Source organism: Micromys minutus (genome assembly GCF_963924665.1).
Source record: "Micromys minutus genome assembly, chromosome: 12".
Classification (NCBI taxonomy): domain Eukaryota; kingdom Metazoa; phylum Chordata; class Mammalia; order Rodentia; family Muridae; genus Micromys; species Micromys minutus.
Window position 1 is genome coordinate 52,243,894 of NC_137981.1, and position 13,946 is coordinate 52,257,839.

Sequence of the window (13,946 nt, forward strand, 5' to 3'; positions counted from 1 at the left end):
CAGCTGAATACTTAAATAAATACTAGAAGATCATGTATGTAGATATGCATTGGGTGGACATGCTCATTGTCAAACTGTTTATACTGGAGCACATAATCCAATAAAAATGAGCAACTGATAGGAATGGGGTAGAAGAACATCTAACATTAGAATTGTTTCAGAACCTCCAAACGGAAGCTTCCTGATTATAAAACCTAGTAATCACATGCCCAATGTAATGGCAGCTCTGACCAGGAGAGTGGTGGTGGTGACGATATTTGACTTCGAAGGCTGTGTCATAAGAGACATAGCATGTGCTGCCTCGGTTTTGGGCAGCCTTGCATTGAAGAAGGCCAGCTGCCATGTTGGAAGGATGGTCAGCCTGCTAAGAGGGAGAGGCCAGGGTCAAAAAGAAATTACGGGCCACAGCAATGAATCACCTTGAAACAGATCCTGCAGCCGTGGTCAGGGCGATACATACCAGTAGCCAATGAAGGAATGAATGATTTGTTATGCAGCAGTGAATGAATGATTTGTTATGCAGCAGTGAGTGACGCAGACATGCTATGTATGCTTTGATATAGGTTATGTTGTTATCAAAAGAGGATAGTGCTTGCACTTTCTATTTCTATATACATGTGCACCCATCAAGAAATGGCTTATAATCCCAGCCCCCCAACCCTAGCACACATTCCCTTGGAACACACAAGTTAAACTTACTGGGGAAGCAAGGAGGCCAGCCAAGCAGCTAGGCAAGCTGCAAATTTCCACTGTTACTCTTCTCCTCCAAATCCAATCCCCCAGCCTCATACCCATCTCTGTAGCAGACTCTCTGTGTGTTCTCTCCTACTCTCTGCCCCATTTCCAGGAGAGTGAGCAGGTCCTCGTGAGACAGCCTGCCTTCCTTCCTCCCGTACATCCTCTCACCTCTGCCTCCTAGCCCATCCCCATCCCTAAGTGTCAGCTGCCAATGCCTAGAAACACATTTGACTGGGAACTCCCAGTGGCCACACCTAGCTAGATTCCAGAAGAATTCGCTACCAGGCATCACACGGCCACCACACCCTTCTAGGAACCACAGAGACAAAAAGAAACCAAGGGGGTGTGATGGCTTGCATAGCCCAGGGAGTGGCACTAGTAGAAGGTGTGGCCTTGTTGGAGGAAGTGTGTCACTCTGGGGATGGGCTTGGAGACACTCCTCTTAGCTGCCTGAGGATGCTCAGTCTGTTCCAGGCTTCCTTTGTATGAAGATGTAGAACTCTCACCTCCTCCTGCACCATGCCTGCCTGGATGCTGCCATGCTTCTGCCTTGATACTGGACTGAATCTAAGAACCTGTAAGCCAGCCCTAATTAAATTTTGTTATTTATAAGACTTGACTTGGTCATGGTGTCTGTTCACAGCAATTAAACCCTAACTAAGACAGGGGGGAAGCACCTACCATATAAAGACAACATAAGAAACACATCAGCATCTAGAATTGCAGTCTTCCCAATCCCATTTTCCTAGCTATCAGTATGAAAACACAATAACAGCCAGGACAGTATGTCTTCACTAGAGCCCAGCAAGCCTGCCACAGCGTCCCTGAGGATTATAAACTAGCTGAAGCCCAAGAAAAAGACCTTAAAACAGCCTTTGTGCATAGGATAAAGAGGGAATCAATAAATTTCTTAAAGAAATTTGTGAGAACACTAACAGACAATGGAAAAAAATTAATAAAACAGTTCAAGATCCAAAAGTTTTTTTTTTAAAAAAAAGGATCAATCAATAAAACCCAAACTGAGAGAAATCTGGAAATAAAAAAGTAATAATTTTAGGAACTCAAACAGGAACCTCCAAGGTAAACCTCACCAACAGACTAGAAAAGATAAAAGAGAGAATCTCCTGTATTGAAGATGTGGTAAAAGAAATGGATACCTCAACCAAAGAAAAATTTAAATCTAAAGAGTCTTGGCACATGTTCACCCATCACAGGAAATGAGAACAGAGACCACAGCCAGACATTAGAGAGTGTGAGGGACCTTGGGATCCCAGCCCTATGTGGGATTTCTCCATCAAACTCTCCCCTCAGAGCTCAGAAAAGGAGGCAGAGCAAGTGTTAAAGGCAGAGAGGATGGAGGACACCAAGAAAACAAGGCCTCTAAGTTAACATCATCAAAACTCATGTGAAATCACAGAGACAGAGGCAGCGTGCACAGGGTCCGAATGGGCCTGCACCAGGTTCTCTGTGTATGTATTATGGCTTCCAGTGTAGTTTGCTGATGAGGCTCTTGAGTGTGTGAATAAATGGGTCTACGAATCTCATGTCTTCTGTTGGGCTCTGTTCCCTCTGTTTGTCTTGTCCAAATCTGTTGTAATGGGTTTTTCTTAATCTGGTTATGATTTTGTGTGTGTGTGTGTGTGTGTGTGTGTGTGTGTGTGTGTGTGTGTGTGTGTTTTATTACTATTTCCAAGCTGTTCTTTTCCAATGAGAGTCAGAAAGGGAGTAAGTAAGAATGAAAGAAGAGGTTGGGAGGAAGTAGGAGGAGAAACAGAGCAGGAAACCGTAATCGGGACATTATGTGAGGAAAGAATCTATTTTCAAAGGGCAGGCGGAGCTTAAAGGGGAAAATGCCTGAAATAACCTTCAATATGTAGTAAAGAATAAAACTCACTTACATGTGTCAGTATAAAGATTGAGTCAAAAAAAAACAGTCACAAAGCATGTAAGAAATCTAGGACACTATGAAAAAAGAAAAAAGAAGAAGAAAAAAAACCTAGGGATAATAAGAACAGATGAAGGAATATACAGTAATATATACATGTGTATAAAAATATATAGTAATGTATACATAGATATGTATATTACTGATATATTACTGTATATTATAAAAAAAAAGAACAGATGAAAGAGAAGAAGCCCAGGTCAAATGCACAGAAAATATTTTCAACAAAATAATAAAAAGAAAATTTCCTGATTTAAAAGTAATGGCTACCAAGGTGTAAAAACCACAGGGCGCTCTCCTCAAGCCCCACAGGCGACAGCGGGCTCGGCCTCACTGCCCAGAATGCACCGTGAAAAAGTCCATTCTCTTAAGCCGAGTTATCTTTCTTGTTGATCTCCAGTGGGTAGGAAAATTAGAAATTTCATGTAATGTATTGTGATGGTAATGGTGGCTTAATGGCCCTCCTTCCTGATGCTATGGTAATTAAAAAAAAAAAAAAAAAGGAGAGAGAAAGAAAACAAAAACCTCATATAACTTCCTGCTTGGGTTTTTGTTCCTGGTTGAAGGGAAGAGGCCCCGCCTTCCCTTACAGTTGTTTCCAGTGTTCCAGGGAAGCTTCTCGAAGTATTATGTGCTTCAGAAAACAAAGATGGTGTCTGGTCCTGGAGTCGCTATTGCTGCCTTTGGTAACTGGATTTCAAGTTAATTATATGATGTAATATATATATATATATATATATATATATATATATGTGTGTGTGTGTGTGTGTGTGTGTGTGTGTGTGTGTGTGTGTGTGTGTGTGTATGCATATGTGTATGTGTAAATGTATAATGTATATGTACATGTATATAATTCCTGCATATCTGGGCTAAAGCCTACTTTATCATGACAGATAATATTTTTTGATGTGTCTTGGATTCAGTTTATCATTCAATACAAGATGTAAATGCCACAACCGGCAGCAACCCTGAAAATCCTTAAGAACCCACTTGGATCATATAAATGTCTCACCTGGCTTCATACTACCAATCAGAAGATTTTAGAGTGCCCTTGTGGAGGTTAAAAGAATATCTTCGAGTCTGCATTTTAAAGACAGGGTTGAGCTTGAAAAAAAAGCAAATGGTGCACTTCATATCTATAATGTCCGGAAAGAGAACAGAGGCACGGACTACATGAGGGTGTTGCATGAAGCTGAGGACCAGTGGAAAAACCCTCAAAGTGTCTGATCCTGTGTCCAAGCCTTCCATAAAAATTGAGAGGACTGAAGACTTGACCGACTCCTGTCACCTGAGGCTATCACGTGAGGTAGAGGACTAGCGTGTTGACTATACTTGGTGTGAAGACTCCGGGGTCCTTTCTCCAGAAGAACCCAGAAGATGGACTTGAAATCATCATCACCCCACAAAACAAGTCTATATTTTACACCTGCCAGGTCAGCAATTCTGTAAGCAGCAAGAACGACACTGTACTCCATTCTGCCCTGTGCGCTGGCCACATCTTCTACAGTACATTGGATGGCAACTTGGCTATGGTCATGGCGCCCATCAGTCACAGCATCCTGCTAACCTGACAAGATCTCTTCTCACTCAAGAAGGAAACCTCAAAGCCACGGGATCTTGCTGTCATCCCAGCAGTGCTCCTGACCAGCGAAGCAGCTCTGGCTCTATAAGACAAAGGGAAGTGTGTTATTGAACATCAGTGAGGGACCTTATTCAGTGCTACACGACTGATCTGTGTGCCCAGCCCTTTACTAAGAGCTTAAGTTAACCTTTTAAAAACTGCGGATAACATCTAATTCTATATATCCTAGTTGTTTCCCAACATACATTGAAGATACATGCATTCTTTTTACCTAAATATGTGACTACATTATGCTAATGTTGTTTATCTCTCTTTTTAAAATAAAGTTTTTTACATACAAAAAAAAAAAAAAAAAAAAAAAAAAAAAAAAAAAAAAAAGGAAGAAGAAGAGGAAGAAGAACCACAGAAAACATCAGTAGACTAGGCCAGAAGAGAAATTTTCCTGGGCACTTAATCATCAAAACACAAAGTATAAAGGTCAAACCAATCCAAGAAAGCACAAATTAAATAATCCCACACCAGCAAATCAGAAGAGAGCAAACAGCAAACACACACACACACACACACACACACACACACACACACACAACACTACAACAAAATAAAAGGAATCAACAAACATTGCTCATTGATAACTCTCTGCATTGTTGGTCTTAATTCCCCAATAAAAAGGCACAAACTAACAGAAGATAAAAACAGGACCCATTTTTCTACTGCATCCAAGAAACACACCATAACATCAAGGATAGGCCTCATATCATGGTAAAAGAGTGGAAAAAGATATCCCAAGCAAATGGACCTAAAGAGCAAGCTGGTGTAGCCGTTTTAACATCTAACAAGCAAGACTTAAAACCAAAACTAATGAAGAGAAATGGAAAGATATATACATATTTACCAAAGAAAAGCTACACCCAAGAGGGCACTGCAATTGCTAGCATCTATGTATCAAATAAAAGGATACTCAAGTTTATAAAAGAAAGACTACTATACTTTAAGTCTCATACTGAACTTCACACCAGTAGTGGGAGATTTCAATACCCAGCTCTTGCCAATAGACAGGTTATCCAGACAAAAGCTAAATAGAGAAAATCTGGTGTTAACAGATGTTATAAACCAAACAGACCTAACAAATATTTACAGAACATTTCACCCAAACAAAAAAGAAACATACTTTCTTCTCAGTACCTCATGGAACCTTCAGCAAAATTCGCCAAGTATTTCACCACAAAGCAAGTGTATTAACAGATACCAAAAAATTTTTTTGAAATAACACCCTGCATCCTATCAGATGACCACAAATTAAACCTGGATGTCAACAACACCTGAAGCAAGCAAGCAAACAAACAAACAAACAAACAGAAAGCTTACAAACTCATGGAAACAGAACCAAGAGGAGACTGAAATTCGACATGGGGCAGAGCTTAGACTAGGAGACCTCAAAGCCCAGCCCCACAGCAACACTCTTCTTCCAACAAGACCACACCTACTCCAATAGTCCATACCTCCTAATGGTGCCATTTTCTGTGGACCAAGTATTCAAACACATGAATCTAGGAAAGTCAAACCTATTTAAATCACCATAATATTAGAACTTGAGAAGATGTTCCATGTTGTTGAATCAATAGAATTAGTACAGTTTTGTTTTCTTTACTGGACATTCTACTAAAAGCAATTTATACATTCAATGCAATCCCTATTAAAACTTTAACACAATTCTTCAGCTTTCCAAAGGACAATAGAAAAACAAACAAAAGCAAACAAACAAAAACAAAACAAAAGAACAGGATATTTATCTAAAACTACTCTGAATAACAAAAATCCTGCCAGAAGTATCGGCATCCCCAACTTTAAATTGTCATACAGAACTATAATAATAAAACAGCATGGTATGGGCACAAAACTAGATAAGTTAATCAAAGGAATCAAATTGAAGACCCAGACATATATCCACATACCCATTAGTGCCTGATTTTTGATTTAAGAAAAGAGACAGAAACACACTAGAAATCTTCAATAAATGGTGCTGGTCAAGTGTATGACTGGACATGGGAGAACACAAGTAGATTCGTACTCACCACCCTGCACAAGACTCAACCGTAAATGGATCAAAGACCTTGACATAAAACCAGGAACGCTGAACCTGTTAGGAAAGGGGGAATAGCTCTGAACTCACTGCTCCAGAAGACTTTCTGAACCGAACATTGCTGCAGGCACTAAGATCGGCAAGTGATAAATGGTCATCGTGAAACTGAGAAGCTTCTGCACTGCAAAGAACAAAGCAGCAGCTCACAGAATGAGAAAGATTTTTGCCAATTCCACATCTGATACAGGGCTAATATCTGAAACAAATAAAGAACTCTGGAACCAGATACCAAAAATCAAGTGACCCAAATACAAGATGGGGTACAATCTAAACAGAATTCTCAAAACAAGGAAACTCAGTTGGTTCAGAAACACTTAAAGAGATTGTGGCATCCTTAGTCAACAACAACAAAATGGTAATGAAGACTGCTTTGAGATCTCATCCTACACCCGTCAACATGGCTAAGATCAATAAAACAAACGGGTGTTCATGCTGGTGAGGGCATGAAATAAAGGGAGTGGAAAACATTCTTCTTTTGCTTGTGGGAGTACACATTTGTCCTGCCACTGTGGAAACCAGGGTGGCAGTTCCTCCAGAAGATGGGAACCAATCTAACTCAAAATTCAGCTATAACCCTTGGTATGTTCCCAAAGGATGCTTCATCCTACCACAGAGACACTTGCTCAATCATTTTCATGGCTCCTATTTATCATAATTACCAGAAGTTGGAAAGTATCTAGATGTCCCTCAACAGAGGAACAGGTAATGAAAATGCATATATTTACACGATGGAATATCACTGACATTTAAAAATGAAATCAGAAAACTCTCAAGTAAATAAACGGGACTAGAAATATCATCCTGGATGTGGTATCTATATTAGTCAGGGTTCTCTAGAGTAACAGAACTTATAGAATCTCTACACATACACACACACACACATACACACACACACACACACACACACACACACACACACACACACACATATGTAAGCTAAATGAGAAACATGTATGATATATGTTAATAAAACTTCATGTGATAAATGTACACTACTTAAAAGTTTAAAAAGTAGTAAGTGTGGTTGAAGAGATGGCCCAGAGGTTAAGAGCATTTGCTGCTCTTGTAGAGGAGCCAAATTCATTTCCCAGAACTCACATGAATGTTCACAACCATCTGGAACTCCAATTCTAGGGGAGCGGATGCTCTATTCTGGCCCATGAGTAATACTGACTTGAAGGAGGCACACATATACATGCAGGCCCAAACACTCACACATGTAAAGTAAAATAAATGAATTTTTTTTAAAGTGGCCAGCACCTCCACCCCATACATTTACCATTTGAGACTGCTCACCTATACGGACCTACTATCCAGACTCATTAGCTCCTTCCCTGTGCTGTACCAAATAAACTCTGAGAAGTTCTGGGCTGTGGGGATAGTAGATGTGGCCCCATCAAACACGTGGTCCACCTGATCCCAGAGTTCCTATAACCACATGTTTGCCATGTCTTCAGCATTACAGTCCTTTTTACATTCCTTCACTACTCTACTCGGAGTTTGAGACCCATGAAGTAAGGGCTGGGCACTATTATAAAATGTTGGTTTCAGTGGCCACAGTGCATACTGATTAAGTCCTTGGGGCAGCTTCAGAGTTCATGTGGAGGTATTCGTGGACCTAAGCAATCAATGGGTTGGGAAGGAGAAAAACAAGGGGTACAATGTCATGAAAGAGCATCAGTTTTGTACTTCAAGAAGACCTTGGGTAGTCTTGCTTTCCCCCCTCAAAATCAAATTTGAATTAAAAGTTATTTTTCTTGATTATATCATGGGCTGGGTGATTGGGGAGGAGGGTCACTGAGACAGGGGATGAGGGATGAGAGCTGCAGCCTGTGCTTGTAGGGAGTGGGGGTGGGGTTGTGGGCAGGAAGACCGGCCAGTGGCTCCAGTTAGAGGAATGTGTTTTCAAAATGACTGCACGCTCATTGAATTTAGATTCTTTTTTAATATTTTATTATGGCACACAGGATTGAGTATGGAACTGTGATCTTCAATCAAGTATTTCTTAGACCAAGCAAATGTTTGCATCAACTCATGACTGACACATGCAAAGAGCTTGTAGACCCGGAGCTTCCTATCTACGAAGGAATGCCAAGAGCCTTCGAATTTCAAACTCACATCATAATAAAGAAATGCTTTGCCTACTTGTGTAGTAACACATATTCAAGTAGAAGTCAGTGACACAAAGAGACCGTGTAAGTTCAAATGGAGACCACTTTGGTTTGGGGTAACATCCCCATGTCTCAAAGGTCATCTAAATAACAAGTAGTGAAGAAATCAACAAAGCGGTTCCTTAAGAACATCAGAGCTGTAGAAGAACACCAGGGCAGTAGATAGGCAAAGACATCATCTGTATTCCACACCAAACACAAGTGCAAGAGTTGCCGTGGCTTTACCATAGATGTGGATGGATGGGAAAAGATGTGATGTAGTGTCCAACCAGGCATTGAAATCCAAATATTTACCAATTAAGACATGCAGATCAATGCCAACGCAGCACGCAAATTTATTCTCTCCCCCAAGAAGTGACAGTAATATAGTTCCATTACCTGCTTGTGTGGTCTCTCAAGGGTTTTTTTTTTTTTAATGTATAGCATTAAAGGCAATTATGTGAGGCAGTAGAATTAAGCAGACAACACACCATTCATGAGCTCAGGATTCCAGGCAACATGTTTGCAGTGGCAGATAACCTCTGATCATCTTACTTCGCCTTACGTCATTCCTTTCAATTATATCATGGGCTCAGGTTTCAATTTATGTCCATGATATTCAAGAGTATATTAAAATATAACCATAGTGACAACTGTGTGGGATTCGTAGTCTATCTGGGTTGCACTGCTACGTAATAGTTCTTCATAATTTCAAAATTGTTATTTAGAAAGGTGTCGCTCCAGATATTGTTGTATGCTTTGCTTGGTGAATTTACACTGTTTTTCATGAATGATCTCACTCATGTTATCAGTAAAGTTTGGTATATTTTCTAGTCTTGACCTATTTGTCCCTCAGAATGTCCAATTATGTACTGCACTCACTATGATTTTTACTTTATAAGAAAACTGGAGGTCAGTAGTCCACTTATATATGGTTTATGTTGGTGCCTTGTTTAAGGTACTTTAATTAAGTAAAAATCACAGCAAAAAATATATGTCATTCAGTGTAACTTTATTTACTATTTATTGCACATAACTCGAGGTCTTTAATTTCTAACCACTGAAGTTTCAAATGACTATTTTTCCATGAAGTTGCACATGAACATTAGTGAACTCAGTTATTCATGTTGTGTGTGTGTGTGTGTGTGTGTGTGTGGTTCTTTTTATTATTATTGTAAACATCAGTGTGATTCACATTGCCATAGATCCTGAACTCATAAGCATGGACCATGCACAGGCTGGCAGCAAGCCAAAAGCCACTCTGCAAGCAAACAGATACTCTGAGTAAGGAGGAAATTCACAGCACAACATTGAATGTCCAACCTAAGTCATCTCAGAATTATACATATATTGACTTTTTAGTTTCTATAGGCTCTGGAACTCAACTGGTTGGTTGGTGATGAGGTTGACCTGATTTGGGGAGTTTGTTTGTTTGTTTCCTGGGGTAGTTGGGAATGGGGCTCAATCCTTCTTCTTAGCCACTGGCTCCTCCCCGGGACTTCCCTCTTTCTTCTCTTCCTCTTCAGATTCTTTGGTGTCTTCCTCTTCACCCTCACCACCTTCTTCTTCCTCCTTTGTGTCTTCAGACTCATCCTTGGCAGCTTGAAGAAAATACAGACTGCGGGTTAAACTCTAGGCAAACCATTTCTACTGAGGCTTTGTGGGTTACCAAACATTGGTCAGGCTGTGTCTAAAAACCTCTTGGCCCCACTCACCTGAAGAACATGTTACAGACAGTACTTGCCATGAACAATTTGCAAATACAATGTAAAAGGAGTTTACTTCCAGATGCTGGAAGCTCCTCTCCTCTCCAAGACCTGGCCTTAGTATTTTTTATGTGTCTGGTACTCATATTCTTTAGGACACAAACAATTCTTTGTCCTCTGGCCAACATCGCGTATCCTTTTGGACACCAAACCACTATGTTAAATGACTATGTATGAACCTTTTACAGTCTATCATCTGTGCTTATTAAACGTATGTATTCTCATCCTGTGTGTACTGTTTATGACTGCAAAACTCACATAGAACCCTCTAGGTAAACAAGGCCTGAATAGCTCATGGATCTCCCAATAAACATCCATAGCCTGTTCACAATAGAGTTTCCAAAGGAGCTTTCTGCTTTACAAACCTTCTTCCTCCTCGGCGCCTTCCTCTTCCTCCCCCTCCTCTTTCTCCTTCTCCTCCTCTTCTGCTTCTCCTTCAGAGGGGGGCTCATCCTTGGCCTCCTCAGCTTTTGTGGCCTCAATGGTCTCCTCCACCTCCGTCTGCTCTTCCTGAACGTGGCTGGTATAGTAGGCTGGGAATGAGCGAGCAGACAGCAAGTAGGAGCTGCTCTGCAAGCCACTGTAAGCAGAACGGCCAAAGACCTGCGAGCTCTGAGAGTAGCCGCTGGTTATGCTGCCCACGCTGGTGAAACTGAGCCTGGTCTCTTCGCCTTCCAAGAGTTTCCTGGCGGGGAGGGAACAGAGAACACAGTTAGACCAACACTGGGTGCGTTCATGACTTACTCTTAGCACGCATTCATCCCTTTCCCCTACAACCAACCTCAAAGGCAAATACAAGGTCAAACAGGGGTAGGGATAATCAAGGATTAATCAGGAGCTCTCGAGAGACCCCACCCAAAAAGAGCTTCCATGAATCCCTATTAGATTTAAAATATAAATGCTAAGAACAGGGCTTATGTTACATCGGGGTTAACTCCTTGCACTGGTTCAATGGAATTCTGGGCTGACTCTGGGCCCCCTGCTCCATCCTGAGCTGCCACGCCCACTGCCTGCACCAGTCTCCTGTCACCTGTAAGCTGCAATCTCGATGTCCAAGGCCATCTTGACGTTGAGGAGGTCTTGGTACTCCTTCAGGTACCTGGCCATCTCGCTCTTGGTGCTTCTCAGCTCGTTCTCCAGCTTGTTGATTGTGTCCTGTTGGAAGATTGTTGTCGAAATTCACAGCACAAGTCTCTACTGCGGTTGTTTTACTGTAGTATGTGTGCTAAGGCCTGGCCTCAGTTAACTCCAAATGTACAGCTTCAAGAGATCTCCCTTAAAATAATTGTGTTCGGGAGGGGGTGGTTGGAGGGCCTAAAAAGCCCTGTCTAATGAAGCAAGAGAAGAAGGGAAGGAAGAGGAGGGGAGTGGACTGATATAAGTGATTTTAAAATTTGTCTTCAGTCTATTGATTATGGTAAACTTTCAAAACTACCAAAGTGATGATATTTATTATTATTATTATTATTATTATTATCATTATCATTATTAACCACTCTTACCACACTTCTTTCAGCCGGGTCACATTAGGGGAGGGGAATGTGTGTGTGTGTGTGCATGCGTGTGTGCGCGTGTGCGTCCGTGCACTCTCCCATGTGTATATATTTGTTTGTCTAAGTAAATATATAAATAAAAATAAAAGTATATATTTGTGTATTTGTCTAAAATGCTTTCCACAACTCTATTCTTCCCCAAAGATGAAGAACTTATTCTTTTAAGTGAATTGCAGTGATTAGTTGACCTAAAATATTGTGACTGTATTCTTGTGTTCCTGTTAAAAACAAAAACTATTCCAAGTCTGGGTGGTCCAGAACTAGTGAGAGCTAGCAGTGTTGCTTATTAACTAGGAGATCCCGGAAGTACTGAGGGTAACTTGGAGTTAAGGGATGTCTGTAGAGAGAAGGCATTAGATTGTTGGCAACGCCCTACTCCGACTCCCTCCGCCCACTCCTCCCAACCTCACCCCTAAGAACACTGATCCAACCAGAACAAGCAATTCCCAGGCAGCAGTCGCGCCCCGCCCCCTCAGAATGTCCCATCCTTTCCACCACCTCTGGGAAGCCAAGCCCTAGGATAGCGGTTCTGTGCGCTAGGACCCCCTAGCGTTCACTCTTCTGAGTACACCCTGCAACCCCGCCCCGACTGTGGACCTCCTCCCCGCCCCCACTGAACTTAAACCGTGCCGTACCTGCATGGCGCTGATGTCTGCATTCTGCTTGTCCTCCAGCTCCTGCAGCTGCTTCTCCAGAGCTTCGTTCATACCCCGGCAGGCTTCGATCTCCAGGGTCTTAGCCTTGAGCAGGCGGCGGCTCTCCGAGACCTCATCCTTGGCAGCGCGCACAGCGTCGGTGTTCTTGGCGGCGCTCTCTGTTAGCACTGTGAAGCGGCTCTTGAACCACTCTTCGGCGTTCTGCATGTTCTTGGCGGCCAGTTTCTCGTACTGAGCGCGGATGTCCTTGAGAGCGGCGGAGAGGTCGGGCTTGGAGGACACGTCCATCTCCACGGAGATCTGAGCATACTGGATCTGAGCCTGCAGCTCGGCGATCTCTTCCTCGTGCACCTTCTTCAGGAAGGCGATCTCGTCCATCAGGCTGTCGATGCGCTTCTCCAGCTCGGCGCGGGCGAGCGCGGCCTCATCGGCGCCTTTGCGCGCTTCCATCAGCCGGCCCTCGGCGTCCTCGCGGCTCAGCACCTCCTCCTCGTAGCGAGCCTGCAGGTTGCGCAGAGTCTCCTCCAGCCCCTCGCGCTCGCCCTGCAGCGCCTGCTTCTCGTTCGTGGCGTCTTCAGCCGCCAGCCGCAGATCGCGGATCTCCTGCTCGTACAGGGCGCGGAAGCGGGAAGGCTCTGAGTGCTTCTGGCGCAGCACCAACAGCTCGGCTTCCAGGACCTTGTTCTGCTGCTCCAGCTCGTGCACGCGCTCGATGAAGCTGGCGAAGCGATCGTTGAGGTCCTGCAGCTGGGCCTTCTCCTGCGTACGGATGGACTTGAGGTCGTTGCTGATGGCGGCTACCTGGCTCAGATCGAGGTTCTCCAGGCTGGGCATCAAAGAGCCGGAGCTGGACGAGTAGCTGCGGCGCACGGACAGCGAGGAGGAGACCGGCGCGGAGTAGCTGGAGTACGCGGAGCGCGCCGTGCTGTAGCCGCTGCGCACGCTGGAGATGTGCACCCGGGGCGTCTCCACGTAGCGCCGCTTGTAGGAGGTCGAAAAGTACGGCTCGTAGCTGAACGAACTCATGGTGGCGGCCGGTGCACCCCTCAGGCCTGGGGCGGAGGTTGGGGGACCTAGAGAGAAGAACGGGAAGAGAAGAGGGAAAGGGGAGGATGGATGGCTGTGTGCGGCTCGGCGCCGTCCTGCCGCCTCTATTTATACGCAGGGACTCTGACGCAGACTGTGATCGATCGCGGTGCGCAGGCCAGTGGGGGCAGCGCGCTGCTGCAGCCAGGGGGAGGATTCTGCGCAAAAGCAAAGGCGGGGGCCAGCGACCGGAGGCTAGTGAGCTGCGCCTCCCGCCTGGCCGCTTTTCTCTGCAGCCCCCAACTTTCTCCTGCATAACTTTCCTGCTCATTCCTTTCTTGTCCTACTACCCCGGCCCATCCAAACCTAAAGTCCGCATCATTTTGA

General features: G+C 43.6%; 1 protein-coding gene and 1 pseudogene across 2 annotated transcripts; one reads left to right on the forward strand and one right to left on the reverse strand.

The window, feature by feature from the left end:
- Positions 1 to 3,312: 3,312 nt before the first annotated feature.
- LOC308428361 (CD48 antigen-like) lies at positions 3,313 to 4,249 on the forward strand (annotated as a pseudogene). The gene is made up of 2 exons: positions 3,313 to 3,384; positions 3,609 to 4,249. The product of its transcript is annotated as a CD48 antigen-like (transcript).
- A 5,770-nt stretch (positions 4,250 to 10,019) lies between these two features.
- Positions 10,020 to 13,559, reverse strand: NEFL (neurofilament light chain; the record flags this gene model as incomplete). The annotated part of the gene is made up of 4 exons (XM_080926581.1): positions 10,020 to 10,159; positions 10,690 to 11,009; positions 11,355 to 11,479; positions 12,513 to 13,559. 4 exons carry the CDS (start codon positions 13,557 to 13,559, stop codon positions 10,020 to 10,022), a joined length of 1,632 nt encoding a protein of 543 aa, XP_080782707.1.
- Between the last annotated feature and the right edge of the window lie 387 nt (positions 13,560 to 13,946).